At 35.0% G+C, this 16,351-nt stretch overlaps 1 protein-coding gene across 2 annotated transcripts in view; it reads right to left on the bottom strand.

The window, feature by feature from the left end:
* Positions 1 to 477: 477 nt before the first annotated feature.
* Positions 478 to 16,351, bottom strand: part of ptdss1b (phosphatidylserine synthase 1b) — a 17,848-nt gene continuing 1,974 nt past the window's right edge. Inside the window, exons 2-13 of one of the 2 annotated variants that reach the window (XM_048201785.1) lie at positions 15,717 to 15,808; positions 15,414 to 15,458; positions 15,202 to 15,326; positions 12,882 to 13,040; positions 12,012 to 12,163; positions 10,270 to 10,411; positions 7,432 to 7,544; positions 7,073 to 7,138; positions 6,251 to 6,350; positions 5,101 to 5,169; positions 4,766 to 4,832; positions 478 to 1,869 (exon numbers count right to left, since the gene is read on the bottom strand). In XM_048201785.1, coding sequence (XP_048057742.1) covers positions 1,778 to 1,869; positions 4,766 to 4,832; positions 5,101 to 5,169; positions 6,251 to 6,350; positions 7,073 to 7,138; positions 7,432 to 7,544; positions 10,270 to 10,411; positions 12,012 to 12,163; positions 12,882 to 13,040; positions 15,202 to 15,326; positions 15,414 to 15,458; positions 15,717 to 15,808 — 1,222 coding nt within the window. In that variant the 3' untranslated portion in view covers positions 478 to 1,777. Of the gene's footprint in view, positions 1,870 to 4,765; positions 4,833 to 5,100; positions 5,170 to 6,250; positions 6,351 to 7,072; positions 7,139 to 7,431; positions 7,545 to 10,269; positions 10,412 to 12,011; positions 12,164 to 12,881; positions 13,041 to 15,201; positions 15,459 to 15,716; positions 15,809 to 16,351 lie in introns of both variants that reach the window. The other variant, XM_048201784.1, reaches the window with a different exon arrangement.

Here is a 16,351-nt window from a genome sequence, read left to right on the forward strand (position 1 = left end):
CAACAAAATATCCAAGTTACTTTTTTCAAATAAGTAACGCACATTACTTTTTCACATTTATTGACTGACATTGTAGTTAAATGTGAACAAGCATTTACTTATCTGACTTGCACGAAAACATTCAGTATTCCTCAAAATGAGTAAAAACAGTCTCAGAATTTTAGGCAAACATGTAATAATTCATCATATTAAATATACTTTATATATTTAATCTCACTTTATTAACCAATGTCTTTGCTGCTGACCTTCAATGATCTAATTCAACCATACTAATAAGCAGAAATGACTTTAGATTTAGAAATAAGAGTGTTGAACTTCCCTGTCTCCTGTTCTTCTTTTAATCCAGCTGAAATGTTTGTTTGTACTGCGCCCTCTAGTGTACAGGCGTAAATATGCATTTCCTTCAGCCTGAAGCTTATTCATTTCACTTTTGGTGAAAAATATAATAATTATACAATTACTAAGAAGCAAAGAGACTTCAATTCAGCATTTTATTTGAAAGTTTTACTCAACGATACAGTATAAATGTATTAAGAAAGTGAAAATAACATTTCTTACAGTCCAACCATTCATATACACTGATAAAAACTCAAACACAATCACACCTCATTGCTCCATATGGTCACATTAAAGGTTTGAAATAATCAGATATGAGAATACTGAGTTTCAAGTTTGACATCACATGACATGCGGCCTTCATGACTCGTTTGCTGTTTTTCAGGTAAATTATTGTATTCTGCATAAGTTTGGGTATTGCTCAACAATTTGGTCCATGAAAAATGGAATATAAAATAATTAAATAAGGCAAAAAACACGTGATAGTACCTTAATATATGCATACGTTACCATTTAGTATTAGTAACATGAAAAAAAAAAAAAAAATCACTTGTGACTAGGAAGAGCACAAAATCCCTGGAAAGTATTTTAGACACACGTTTCATTAAATGTGGGTTTTATAAACAATGCATAGTCATTTAAAGGCCTCACAGTCAACACATTATGGGTCTAAAATCATTTATGCATATGCATACTCACATAGAAATCTTACCACAAAAGTTAACATACAAAGAAAACTATAAATGCATAGAAAATGGTCATCATTTCGAAACCACCTTTTCATGTTGCCAAAGAAGCTGAATCATATTACATTTAAGTAAATCAAAAGCTCTTTATGCAAATGCCTCTTTTTCAACCACTCTACACAGTTTTAATATAAAAAAGCAAATATAAGAAGACTGAAAAAGCTGTGCCAAGATTAAAACAAGTGCTTAAATTCAAAAGCAAAGCTTGTGTTTTTATGCTCAGGATGAAATGTTGCATAAAACTTCTTACCCCTGATCAATGCATATGTGTGTGTGTGTGTCAAAAGATATTCACTGATTACAGGGCAAGTGGAGAAAATGTGCAAAATGTAAGACAGGGCTTGTTCTGCATGAACAATATTGGTGATAAGAACAGAAGTTATATAACGTTTCACAGAAAGCCTGGCAGCTTTGAGCTCATTTCATTAGGAGGGCCACTGCACACATTCACTGGCTCATACATCAGTGCCATCTGAAAGTCATTTACCATAAACCTGGCGAACCACAAATCTTTTCCTTCCAAGTGCTATGAAAATAAAAACTAGAGTAAAGATGGAGGTTTGTCCTCTGTTTATCTGTCGGGACACCATCACCTGGCGAGCCGCTTTATCGCTCTTCAACCGTTTATGACAGATTCGTTCTTTCACCTCTTGTGCGTTCTGGTCCATTGAGAGATCGTCGGTCTCTAGCTGTGGTCACTTCTTGCTGCTTGTTCCATTGATTTTGTTTTTTCCAGAACCTCCTTTTCTTCTCCGTGATGAACTGGAATTTCTACTGGAGTTCCTCTCTGCGAATGATAGTAATAAATGTACATAAAAAAAAAATCAAATAAATAAATTAAATGCATAAAAATAAATTTAAAAATAAATAAATAAATAGATAAAATAAAAAAATAGATAAATAATAATAAATTAAATAAATAAAAATAAATGGATAAATAACAAAGATAAATAATACATTAAAAATAAATAAATACATAAAAATAAATACATTTAAATTAATTAATTTAAAAATAAAAATTAAATAAAAATAAATGAAAACAAATAAATAAAGAAAGAAAGAAAGAGACAAATAGATACATAAAAATACATTAAAATTAAATAAATCGATAATAATAAATTAAATAAAAATAAATAGATAAATAAATAGATAAATAATAAATTAAAAATAAATATACATAAAATAAATAAATTAATTTAAAAATAAAAATTAAATAAAAATAAATGATAAAAATAAATAAATAAATAGACAAATAGATACATAAATAAAATACATTAAAATTAAATAAATAAAATTAATAAAAATAAATTTAATAAATAAATAGATAATAAATAATTAGAAATAAATAAAAATTTTTAAAAAATGTAAACATTTTTTAAAAAGATATATACACACACACACACACACACACACACACACACACACACACACACACACACACACACGAGTTTCTCTGCTAGTATCTCTTATGATAGTAATAAATGAAAAAAAAAAAAAAAATTAAAAAAATCTAATAAAAATGAAATGCATAAAATAAATACATAGATAAATGATCATAAGTTAAATAAATTAATAAAAATAAAGAATAGATAAAAATATACATAAATATTTATGTATAAATACATAATAAATAAATATATATTAATAAATAAATAGATACAAATAAATATAAATAAATTAAAAATATTAGAAAAAGTAAAAAATTTTTTAAATTGATTATATGTGTGTGTGTACGTGTGCGCGTGTGTGCATGTGTGTGTGTATATCAGGGTATCTGCAGATATGAACAAGTTAAATTTAAGACTTTTTAAGACCTTTTTAATACCACCTTACATGAAATTTAAGACCTAACCTACGATGGAAACACACACATTATTTTATATGTGTGTGTGTATATATATATATATATATATATATATATATATATATATATATATATATATATATATATATATAATTGTTATTGTTAAAGTACCTGCGAAATGTACTGTAAAATGTAATTTATTCCTGTGATCATTTTCAGCATCATTACTCCAGTCTGCAGTGTCACATGATCCTTCAGAACAATTACAATTTGATTTGATACTCAAGAAACATTTATGATTATTATCAATGCTGAAAACAGTTGTGCTGCTTCATATTTTTGTGGAAACGGTGATATTTGTTAGTTTTCTTTGAAAAACAGGAAGTTCAATAACAGCATTTATTTGAAATTATATTACATGTATTTATCAAATATATTATTTATTAAATAGAAATATTCTGTAACATTTTAAATGCCTTCACTCTTCACTCACTTTATCACTTTAAAGTATGACAGATTAAAGTATTAATTTTTGTATTTTTTAAATCTTACCAGAAATGTTTAAATTGGATTTCCACAATTTTAAGCAGCAAAAACTGCATTTTAACCTTAATAATATAAATAATAAGTTTCTTGAGCAGCAAATCAGCATTTTTGAAGAATCATGTGACACTGAAACTTCTCTTTGTAAACAACAGAATTAAAAATCATTCTAAATGCAAATTTAAACATCACAAGCAAAGTAGCATTTACAGTTAATCGAAAATGAAAACACACACCTGCTACAGCAAGCATGCTATATAATTAAATCACAGCCGTTGCAAATTATATATTTAATTCCCAACACATTCATAAAAAAAAAAAAAAAAAGTTACCGAACACGTTTCAGCGCTGATTCTACTCGCATTTGGTGCGTTGAACCATTTGAACTCTTTTAGGGACCGTTCATATGTCGCGTCTAAAAACGCATGGAAAACGCGTCGGCGCCGCTTTCTTCTTTCCAAAGCGCTCGGGCGCTGCGGTGGCGTCTGTCGTTACTACGCAACCATGAGACGCGCTCTCCATGACGAGTTTGTTTCAGCAAATGATATATGGATTTCCAGCACCGAAAATCACTTTCAGTAGCTTTGCCACGGCAGATTTATTTAAAAATGTGTATCCGTGTACAACTCTGATCAGATATTCCTACATCTTTGCTGAGCTTTGTCCTACAGATGGCGCCGCGCAGCGCTGGACCATTCCGTCGGTGACGTATTAGAAAACATAAAACATACATAAAACATTTTCGCGGTAATTTTACGAACGCACCCATAATAGCCTAGTTTATGTACCTGTTCGTTTTTTTAATAAAAATGACTAAATTCAAAAAATTAAGACTTTATAAAGCCGTGATAAGACTTTTTAATACTTTTTAAGGGTCTTAATTTTCCCAAAATTTATTTATCACCTTTTAATACTTTTCAAGACCCCGCGGATACCCTGTATATGTATAAAAAATATAAAAATCTCATTAAATGTTCCTCATATCATACATCATTATTAACTGGATTAATTCTTCCAGAATACATGAATGTAATGCATTCATCTTGGTGATGTCATAAAACAATTTCAATAAACGTTTTTATTGAACATAGGGAAGGAACTTTTGACTTCTTAAAGTTGTTTTCATAGTACAAACGTATTTAGTCTCAAAAGATCAATGCAAATTTGATATGAGGAATATTCAAAAGAAACTTCATCTGAAAGGGTAGAAAAAGCTAATAGTGAAAGGAAATTCCATGTCATAAATCTGAGCTTCTAAACGAATATGTGAAAAACAATCCACTGAGGAATTTAATGTCGTTTGAGAAACCCTCTGAAACAAATCAGATTGTGTTACCTTTGGCAGTTTCAGGAATGTGGTCGTACGGGTCAATGAAGGTGCTGTCGTCACAATCTGTAATATTCTGTGAAGATTAAGAGATTTTTCAGTTTATCAGCATTTGATATGCATGTGTACTGCACAAACCAGATACATGAACCAAGACATGCACTAAAACACTGAGGAGATTATCATTAATGCATCATTTTTTCTCATTTTTTCTTTCTAATGCAAATGTTGTAAATTTGTGAATGACCAGTTGACAGCACAGTATTGCATTCTTGTTGAAGAATGCATTATTTAATTGAGGATTTGAAGATCTCTCAGCATATCATGTTATGCTAAATATTTACCTTCAGTCTCTTCCCATAATTCTGCTCGTACCAAACCATCCCGTACAGACAGAGAAAAGTAATGAAAGCCTGGAAGGAGACAAGAGAAAGTGTGTATGAGAGAAACAACACCAAATCATATAAATTATAACAACACAAATTATATATTATCTGCATAATAATTCAAGCAAAAAGCCGAAGTGAAAAATGAAGATGAGTTTCAGTATTTGGTTTGTCCTACTTGCACATGATCAAATAATTTGCTTATTTCATTAGTGAATAATTTTAAATGTCAGACAAAAATTCTGCACTTTTCAATATTCTGAAACACAGGTTTTCAAACTGGGGGCCCAAATTATTATTAATTATTATAGCTCAAAATTTATAACCATAAATAAATAACAAATATATATTAATAAATATAAATTAAATTAATAAAAATAAATACATAAAAATACACAAATAATACATAAAAATAAAATAAATATAAATTATTTAAAAAATAAAAATAAATAAAAAGATAAATAAAAATAAATAGATACATATATAAAAATACATTAAAATGAAATAAATAAAAATGAATAAAATAAATTAAATAAATAGATAAAAAAAATAATTAAATATATATATATTTTTTAATTTACAAAATATTAAAATATTATTTTACAAAATATTATTTGAGACGCTGTTTCAGATTTATGGGGAAAATAACAAACAGAGTATGGTGGTAAAACATAATTATGTTAAAAAAAAAGTGAATTTTGCATAATAAACAATAAAAATCCTTAAACTATTATTAAATTATTATTAGGCCTATGTGGGGAAAGAGGTCCCTCACAAAGGTAACATCAAATTTAATGGTCCGTGGCATAAAAATTTTTTGAAAACCCCTGTTCTTAAATGATTTAATCCCAGATTTTCAATGCGGTCTCAGACTTTTGGACCTCACTGTAAATACTTTACAGAAACACACACAATCCAATCTGTAAACATTCAGTGTGTAATGTATAAACGGACAGAATAAACATATAACAGTCACAGTATGAGAACGTAGCCAATATCTGTTAAGGATTCATTATCTGTTAATATAAAAACATACATAATGCATATAATAATCAATATATTTGTATATATAAATACATAATATTTTAATACAATAAAAAACACTCACCAAACACACAAGCCAAAGGACAACATAAAGAACCTGTGTTTTTGAGAACAAGTCTTGTCCAAATTTGACACAAGCCAGGGCCTCCAGGAAAGCAATGGCCCTATAAGGAAGAACAAAATCAGAGTCTCATAAACGCAAATAGTTTTAAAGCACTAATACAGTGACCTGAAAAGTATTAGGACACTTAAACCGCACTTAACTTAAGTCTCTGTCAACATTTCAAACTAAGTGGCATTTATTTGTTTAAATAAATAAGCAAACAAACTTTCATCTTTCCCTGTCTATCAAAAGTGTCCAAATACTTTAGTGGCACTGTATATCTTACTATATACACAAAACCTTCAATAAAAAAATAATAAAAATACTTTGTGTGTCTATGGCACAATGGTAAACCTCTATAAGCATTTTAGACTTGTTGGATTTACAAACACAAAAGTGAGGTTTGTTAACTTTAGTCACCAGACTACGTAGGAATAATCTGGCAGACCTGGAGAAAATGCCTCCATTGTTTAGAACCGAATGGAAAAAGTGAGATTGGCTGGTAAACAGGACACAAATCAGCTGATTCTGACAAAACAAGCTGTGGTGAGATGAAGTCAATAGTTTATTAAACCTAAACCTATGTCTCTGATACCAGCGTATATCGAAAATCAGTTCCCATTTAAACACACAGAATAATTATATGACACAGACTGTTGCTGATTATAAGAGCCAAAACATCCAAACTGGAAAAACTACTGCCTATACTATAAATATTAAAAATTCTTTGTTTCGACTGGTATTACATAGAATTTTGCATTAGATAAATAAACATGCACTTACCCAAACACCCAACACTGTGTTCCAACTCTTTTGCACTGGGTGTCTGTTAGATATGCGTAGTATTGCCTAAATCCAAACGATAAGTCATCTGAGTTATTTGACACCTCTGGCATTAAACAGTACAATGGCTGTATGTATAAACACCTGCCAAACTTCATTATCCAAACGAGTTGTATTTATTTAGAATGATTATACGGCTGAAAGAATGGAAAATCATCATCAGATCATGTTAATTGTATTTTTGTGCTCTACTGGAGCAGGTTTTCCTGCTTGAATGTTGATTATTTTCCTCGTATTCTCCATTGTTGCAGCTGAGAAGGGATTATGCTGGAGCACAGATGAAGGTAAGTGAACATTACCGCACTGTGGGGGCCGTGATGATCCCAATGAAGAGGATCCGGCACCAGCTGAGAGGATGAGAGGCCTGGAACACGAAGATGTGCTTCAGGAAAAACGTGTTCAACTCTGTGAGCTGTTGGAGGGGAAAGAAAGAGGATAAAAGTGAGCAAAACCTAAAGATGCATAAATGCTGAATATGTGATCTACAACCTTTTCAGACATTATACCACAATATAAAAGGCAAAGCACGCTTGCAGAGAGACTCCGCCCACACGCTCTTCTGATTGGCTGTGATTTTGAAATGATTTGGTTGCGAGTGCAGTGCGCTTACAGAGACTCCGCCCACACGCTCTTCTGATTGGCTGCGATTTTGGATTGATTTGGTTGCGAGTGCAGTGCGCTTACAGAGACTCCGCCCACACGCTCTTCTGATTGGTTGTGATTTTGGATTGATTTGGTTGCAAGTGCAGTGCGCTTACAGAGACTCCGCCCACACGCTCTTCTGATTGGCTGTGATTTTGGATTGATTTGGTTGCAAGTGCAGTGCGCTTACAGAGACTCCGCCCACACGCTCTTCTGATTGGTTTTGATTTTGGATTGATTTGGTTGCAAGTGCAGTGCGCTTACAGAGACTCCGCCCACACGCTCTTCTGATTGGCTGTGATTTTGGATTGATTTGGTTGCGAGTGCAGTGCGCTTGCAGAGAGACTCCGCCCACACGCTCTTCTGATCGGCTGTGATTTTGGATCGATTTGGTTGCGAGTGCAGTGCGCTTGCAGAGAGGCTCCGCCCACACGCTCTTCTGATTGGTTGTGATTTTGGATTGATTTGGTTGAGAGTGCAGTGCGCTTACAGAGACTCCGCCCACACGCTCTTCTGATTGGCTGTGATTTTGGATTGATTTGGTTGCAAGTGCAGTGCGCTTGCAGAGACTCCGCCCACACGCTCTTCTGATTGGTTGTGATTTTGGATTGATTTGGTTGCAAGTGCAGTGCGCTTACAGAGACTCCGCCCACACGCTCTTCTGATTGGTTGTGATTTTGGATTGATTTGGTTGCGAGTGCAGTGCGCTTACAGAGAGACTCCGCCCACACGCTCTTCTGATTGGTTGTGATTTTGGATTGATTTGGTTGCAAGTGCAGTGCGCTTACAGAGACTCCGCCCACACGCTCTTCTGATCGGCTGCGATTTTGGATCGATTTGGTTGCGAGTGCAGTGCGCTTACAGAGACTCCGCCCACACGCTCTTCTGATTGGCTGTGATTTTGGATTGATTTGGTTGCAAGTGCAGTGCGCTTACAGAGACTCCGCCCACACGCTCTTCTGATTGGCTGTGATTTTGGATTGATTTGGTTGCAAGTGCAGTGCGCTTACAGAGACTCCGCCCACACACTCTTCTGATTGGCTGTGATTTTGGATTGATTTGGTTGCAAGTGCAGTGCGCTTGCAGAGACTCCGCCCACACGCTCTTCTGATTGGTTGTGATTTTGGATTGATTTGGTTGCAAGTGCAGTGCGCTTACAGAGACTCCGCCCACACGCTCTTCTGATTGGTTGTGATTTTGGATTGATTTGGTTGCGAGTGCAGTGCGCTTACAGAGAGACTCCGCCCACACGCTCTTCTGATTGGTTGTGATTTTGGATTGATTTGGTTGCAAGTGCAGTGCGCTTACAGAGACTCCGCCCACACGCTCTTCTGATCGGCTGCGATTTTGGATCGATTTGGTTGCGAGTGCAGTGCGCTTACAGAGACTCCGCCCACACGCTCTTCTGATTGGCTGCGATTTTGGATTGATTTGGTTGCGAGTGCAGTGCGCTTACAGAGACTCCGCCCACACGCTCTTCTGATTGGTTGTGATTTTGGATTGATTTGGTTGCAAGTGCAGTGCGCTTACAGAGACTCCGCCCACACGCTCTTCTGATTGGTTGTGATTTTGTATTGATTTGGTTGCGAGTGCAGTGCGCTTACAGAGAGACTCCGCCCACACGCTCTTCTGATTGGTTGTGATTTTGGATTGATTTGGTTGCAAGTGCAGTGCGCTTACAGAGACTCCGCCCACACGCTCTTCTGATCGGCTGCGATTTTGGATCGATTTGGTTGCGAGTGCAGTGCGCTTACAGAGACTCCGCCCACACGCTCTTCTGATCGGCTGCGATTTTGGATTGATTTGGTTGCAAGTGCAGTGCGCTTGCAGAGACTCCGCCCACACGCTCTTCTGATTGGCTGTGATTTTGGATTGATTTGGTTGCAAGTGCAGTGCGCTTGCAGAGACTCCGCCCACACGCTCTTCTGATTGGTTGTGATTTTGGATTGATTTGGTTGCAAGTGCAGTGCGCTTACAGAGACTCCGCCCACACGCTCTTCTGATTGGTTGTGATTTTGGATTGATTTGGTTGCAAGTGCAGTGCGCTTACAGAGACTCCGCCCACACGCTCTTCTGATCGGCTGCGATTTTGGATCGATTTGGTTGCGAGTGCAGTGCGCTTACAGAGACTCCGCCCACACGCTCTTCTGATTGGCTGCGATTTTGGATTGATTTGGTTGCGAGTGCAGTGCGCTTACAGAGACTCCGCCCACACGCTCTTCTGATTGGTTGTGATTTTGGATTGATTTGGTTGCAAGTGCAGTGCGCTTACAGAGACTCCGCCCACACGCTCTTCTGATTGGTTGTGATTTTGTATTGATTTGGTTGCGAGTGCAGTGCGCTTACAGAGACTCCGCCCACACACTCTTCTGATTGGCTGCGATTTTGGATTGATTTGGTTGCGAGTGCAGTGCGCTTGCAGAGAGACTCCGCCCACACACTTATGTTTTAGATCATCATCATCAGAAAAAGTGTATTGCTGAAGCATCACACACCTGCCATACTATCATGAAGAGGTAGATTCCAGCCACCCTCTGAAATGAGGATTTGGGGTCGAACCAGCGCACATACGTCCAGCTGGCAGGAGTGAACTGCATAACGGCCCGCTTCAGCTTGCCTGAGGTGGTGTGGATATCCCTGAACACATACAAAACACACAAACCACTATTTAGTTCCTGTCTCTATGAAGCCCCTCCTTCTGAAAAGCACAATGTGCTCTAATTGGTCGGCTGGAGCAGTGTGTTGTGATTGGTGTTTGGGAAATGTCCCGCCCCTTACCATAACCGTCAGTTTCAACACACTACTAACTAACTCAACCAGGCCCCGCCCCTTTATTCTGCATATGAATTATTTAAATACTGTGAAGAAAACTCAAGACTACAATGTGTCCTATCCCAGTGACCTGCAAACCCTGGATCGGCTGATACAACAAGAATGTAGGGCAAAACAGGTTTGGAGTTAACACAGATAGCTAATCTCTATATCTGAACACAATGCAGGGCGAGTTTGAATGTGGGTGTGTGTAACTACTGCTACTGTAATAAAGTTATCAATTATTCTCATGTTTTCATTTTATATTAAAGGATTAGTTCACTTCAGAATTAAAATTTCCTGATAATTTACTCACCCCCATGTCATTCAAAATGTTCATGTCTTTCTTTCTTCAGTCAAAAAAAAATGTAAGTTTTTGAGGAAATCATTCCAGGATTTTTCTCCATATAGTGGACTTCATTGGGGTTCAACGGGTTGAAGGTCCAAATGTCAGTTTCAGTGCAGCTTCAAAGATGATCCCAGACGAGGAATAAGAGTCTAATCTAGAGAAACCATCGCTCATTTTCTTAAAAATAATAAAAAATTATATACTTTTTAACCACAAATGCTCATCTTACACTGCTCTGCGATGCGCCACGCATGACGTAATCATGTTAGAAAGGTCACACGTGACATCCAATCATCTTGGATGACATGGGGGTGAGTAAATTATCAGGAAATTTTAATTCTGAAGTGAACTAATCCTTTAACGTTTAAGTGAGTGTGTCATTTCTGCAACACTAGTGGCCGCAAACGGAATTGCATAAACAATGAAGCCCCTCCTTCTAAAAAGCTAAATATGTTCTGATTGGTCGGCTGGAGCAGTGTGTTGTGATTGGTGTTTGGGAAATGTCCCGCCCCTTACCATAACCGCCAGTTTCAACACACTACTAACTAACTCAACCAGGCCCCGCCCCTTTATTCTGTGTATTAAAGGTGCAATATGTAAGATTTTCTGTCCGCTAGCTATATAACAATAATTAGTTTCCTGTCTATAAATATTTAAATCAGTTGTCCCTTAGGTCTATTAAAACACGTAAATATTAAAGTGTCTTTGGTTTCTACAAAATAAACCGGAAACCGAGGGTAACGCGGGTATGACGCAACTGACAGGCGACTCCTCACACGTCCCAGAGCCTTGATTAAAATTGCAATTTTCTCACGATTTACAAATAGTTGCAAGCATTTGGGATATTGTAAGTACTCAAGTGAACAAAACATATAACACTGGCCTAGTGGATTTTGGATATTTTACTGCAAAAATCTTACATATTGCACCTTTAATTATTTAAATGAGGAATATTGTGAAGAAAACTCAAGACTTTTAACACTTTCTCTTGTTTTCCTGTTTGTTCATGCACTGTTTGGCATAAAGCTTATTACAAGTATTGGTTTCAGACACAGATTAATCATAAAAAGATCTCACTTGATACTGGCCCAGTGGTAGGTACGCATCTCTAAAAAGTGACACACAGTCATGCCAAGCCAGATGCCGCCTCCGTTGCACAACAGGATGTCAAGAATGACTTGATCCCACCAGCACTCTGCAAAGTTTGGCAGGAGGTGCATGAAGAACAACTGAATGAGGAAGAAAGATAGAGAAGAGAGAGACGGATAAAGCAACAACTTTTTTGTTTTGCCCTCTGTAACAATCCAGGCGGTTTTCACTGCTCAACTCTTGTGCATTAGTGATAATGAGGTCTGCAAATATGGTTTCAACTTGTATCTTTGTCATATTTCCTTTACAATAATTTTTCCAGATTACTAAGTATGGAGTTATGAGGAAGTTGCATAATCGGTACTATTGCATCAGCAGCTACATTCAAAGGTATTCAATTGGGAAAGAAACTCACCCACTCATGGTGTCAAATCAAAAATCATATCCAAAGAACATTTACAGATTAAATATTACACTTTTATTCAGCAAGCATGCATTAAATTAATCAAAAGTGACAGTAAAGAGTTTATATTGTAAAAAAAAGAATTTGTTCTTTTGAACTTTTTATGCATTTAAAGAATTCTGAAAAAAATGCATCATAGTTTTAACTGTTTTCAACACTGAAAATAATCATAAATGTTTCTTGAGCAGCAAATCAGCATATTAGAATGATTTCTGAAGGATCATGTGACACCTAAGACTGGAGTAATGATGCTGAAAATCACAGGAAGAAATTACATTTAACTATATATTCACATATATATAGTTATTTTACAGTTAAACAGTTATTTTAATTTGTAATAATATTTCTATATAATAAGACTTCTTTCAAAAACATTATAACGATGGTATGTTAACCTCGGTGAGCTCCCATGTGATGCTGATGGTCCAGCAGAGGCCGTAGCTGCGGATGAGCAGAGCTTTCATTGCCCAGCCCCAGAAATGACCAAAGGCAAAGATGTCAAAGTGACTCAGGATACGCTCCCATGTGATAACGTGACAGTTTACCGCATACTCCTGTAAAACATGGGATTAAAATAAATAAATCAATAACTTGCACAATAAGCACCAAGCTGTTCTTCTTCAAAACTGACACACAAATTAGGGCACAGAGAAAATTAGAGACCGTTTGCTTTCAGGGAAGGACATGGAGCTTGATGCCAATGGACAGAGATTCAAGTAATCCTATTGGCTGAACGTCCGCAGACAGGCCGTGGAAACCTCTTACAGAAAGCTGGCATTATCTCTTTACAGTAATTAATCATAATTCACTGGATTAGAAACACACACACTTCATAAGGAGGGTTTCAGTCAAACTACACAGCTCAGACATTGATCTAAGTATGCCGTGACCACGATCGGCTATAAAAAAATTAATATTAATTAATGACATTAAAAAATTAATGTCATGGAGCCATAGACAAAGATGACATTATGCAGGAAATCACAGATTATGAGACAGTGAACCAGGGTTATTTTTGTTAAATAAAACTAAAACTATTAAAAATATTTATGTTAAATTAAAAAAAATTATCCTTAAAAAAAACAAAAAAAAAAACAAAACTAAAAGATACACTGAAATAAGTTTAAGTTGAAGCACTAAAATTATTAACTGGAAATAAATAAAAACTAAAACTGAAATAAAAATAAATTAAAGGTGCCCTAGAATTAAAAATTGAATTTATCTTGGCATAGTTGAATAACAAGAGTTCAGTACATGGAAATGACATACAGTGAGTCTCAAACTCCATTGTTTCCTCCTTCTTATGTAAATCTCATTTGTTTAAAAGACCTCCGAAGAACAGGCGAATCTCCGCCCCCAATATTTGCATATGCCAGCCCATATTCAAGGCATTACACAAGGGCAGCCAGTATTAACGTCTGGATGTGCACAGCTGAATCATCAGACTAGGTAAGCAAGCAAGAACAATAGCGAAAAATGGCAGATGAAGCAAAAGTTAAAAAAAAGTTAAAAGTTAAAAGTTAAACTAAAATTAACATGAAAACTAAAAATATAAAAAATAATAGCTAATAATAAAATTGTAATAAAACTAAAATAAAAACTAAAATAACACACTAATGTATTTATTTAATTTATTTAGTCATTGGAGCACAACAGTTGGGTTCCGGAAGTAAAAAAAAAAAATAATAATAATAAATAATAATATATATATATATATATATATATATATATATATATATATATATATATATATATATATATATATATATATTTAAGACAAGGCAGAGCAGGTTACTCTTGATAATGAAACAAAGTCTCAAATTTCAAATTTGAAAAAATTTAAACAATAAATACCATTTTGTAGCTCTTTAATGTGTCGTGACAGATCGCTGTAGCGCCTCAGTTCAAGCGGCTCGTGAACCGATCAGCTCTTCCTACCAGTTAATTTATAGCATCAAATAAACAAGAATGAACATCAGAAGGAATTTTGTTTCACACACCATTTTTCAAGTTCAAGTCCACCGAGGTTAATCTGCTGACTCCCCTGACTGCTTTGTCGGACAAAATGGTGATTGGTTAGATCGCTTGTCAATCAAACTCCTGGCGAAGGGTCAATTGATTTTGAACGGTAACTTATAAACCTTTAAAGACAGACCTACTGTGAGATACAAGGTTGTTAATCGATGGTATTTGCTTCTGTTGAAACCGTCAGCCAGCATTATTTAAACTTATATTTAAAATAATCATGCTTAACAGCAGAATTCGGAATGAAAACTACATTACCCATGATGCTGTACAGAAAATTCCACCAATCAGAGAGTTTAGACAAGCAAAACTCGCCAAAAGAGCTCTTTAGCTCCGCCCACTACCATGAACCACTGATTAAAATCAACATTTAGTTTTAGATTTCTCCATTGTTTTTAATTCGATTATGCATTCGATCGCAATGCTTCATGGGATTGTAGTTCTTTCTCTCTAATTATGAATCACAGCTCTGTCAATCAAGAGTCTCTGTTTACATTGTTATGTATATGGAGTTATTAAAACATTAGGAGAATTTAATAAAGGATCCATGGTGGAAAATAATACCTGGACTAACATATCTTAATATAGTACTTAGAAGTGAGAGAAGCTCAGGTGTTTTTCAGAGTTTTGTGATCGTTTATATAAAAACATTATGATGAAATATTTGTCCTGGGATATCATATAGCTCACCATGACATCTGCTTCTCGTGTGGCGTAACGAAGATTGGGGTCCAGCCAATACAACAGCGTCTTCACCTGATCCAAGTTCAGGAAGATGAGGAACACCAGGAAGAGGAAGTAAAGGACGCTGAGACCTGAAAAGCACCAATAAATCAAGACATTGAAGGTTGAGTCAACAGAGCTGCTGATAAGTAAACACAAAAGAAAAGACTGTTTCTCACCAAAAACCATGCGCCATATTGCAGGATGAGGTCTTGTGAAAGGACCTTGAAAATTTTGGAAAAAGTAGAGCCATTAAACATGTTAAAGGGATCATGTCGTTCCTATCTGTATGATTTACATGCCTGAGCTTTCATTGTATGAAAAAGAGAAGCTTAAATATTCTACTATAAATATTTGCATTTGTGTTCCATGGAAGAGAGAAAGTCACATGGGTTTTGAAAGACATGAGAGTGAGTGAGTAAATAAAGCACTCAAAGTTAAAGACAATCTAATTTGTTAAAGCAAATGAAGAATGACTGTACCGTTGGGGAAGGCAAGAATACTGATAATAAGAAAGAAAGAGACGACCAGCAGGAGACCCACGCGCAGATTATTATCAGAATCACCATCATCCCTGCCGTAATAAAAACATGAGGCACAGATAATATATCAGAGCCGCGATGACATCACTAAACCGTCACCTTTCACAATGTCACCAGACTTACTGGCGTGGCAAATGAATGGAGATTGTTTTACTATCACTGAGATACTATTCATTTAGGTTTTACCTTATTGTGTTGAGTTGTTTTTAAAAGTCTGTATAGGTTTTTATTCATTTTAATTTCAGTTTTAGCTTTAGTTATTTTAGTACAAGTTAAACTAAATGAAAATCATTTGCATTGGCAACACTGTTACTCAAGTAGCATAAATAAACTCATTTAAATTGAAAATTTTAAGCATTTAAAATAATTTTAAAAATATTGTAAGGTTTTGTGTCAACACTGTTACTCAAGTAGCATAAATAAACTCATTTAAATTGAAAATTTTAAGCATTTAAAATAATTTTAAAAATATTGTAAGGTTTTGTGTCAACACTGTTACTCAAGTAGCATAAATAAACTCATTTAAATTGAAAATTTTAAGCATTTAAAATAATTTTAAAAATATTGTAAGGTTT

The sequence above is a fragment of the Megalobrama amblycephala genome, linkage group LG9, assembly GCF_018812025.1.
Source record: "Megalobrama amblycephala isolate DHTTF-2021 linkage group LG9, ASM1881202v1, whole genome shotgun sequence".
NCBI classification, from domain to species: Eukaryota; Metazoa; Chordata; class Actinopteri; order Cypriniformes; family Xenocyprididae; genus Megalobrama; species Megalobrama amblycephala.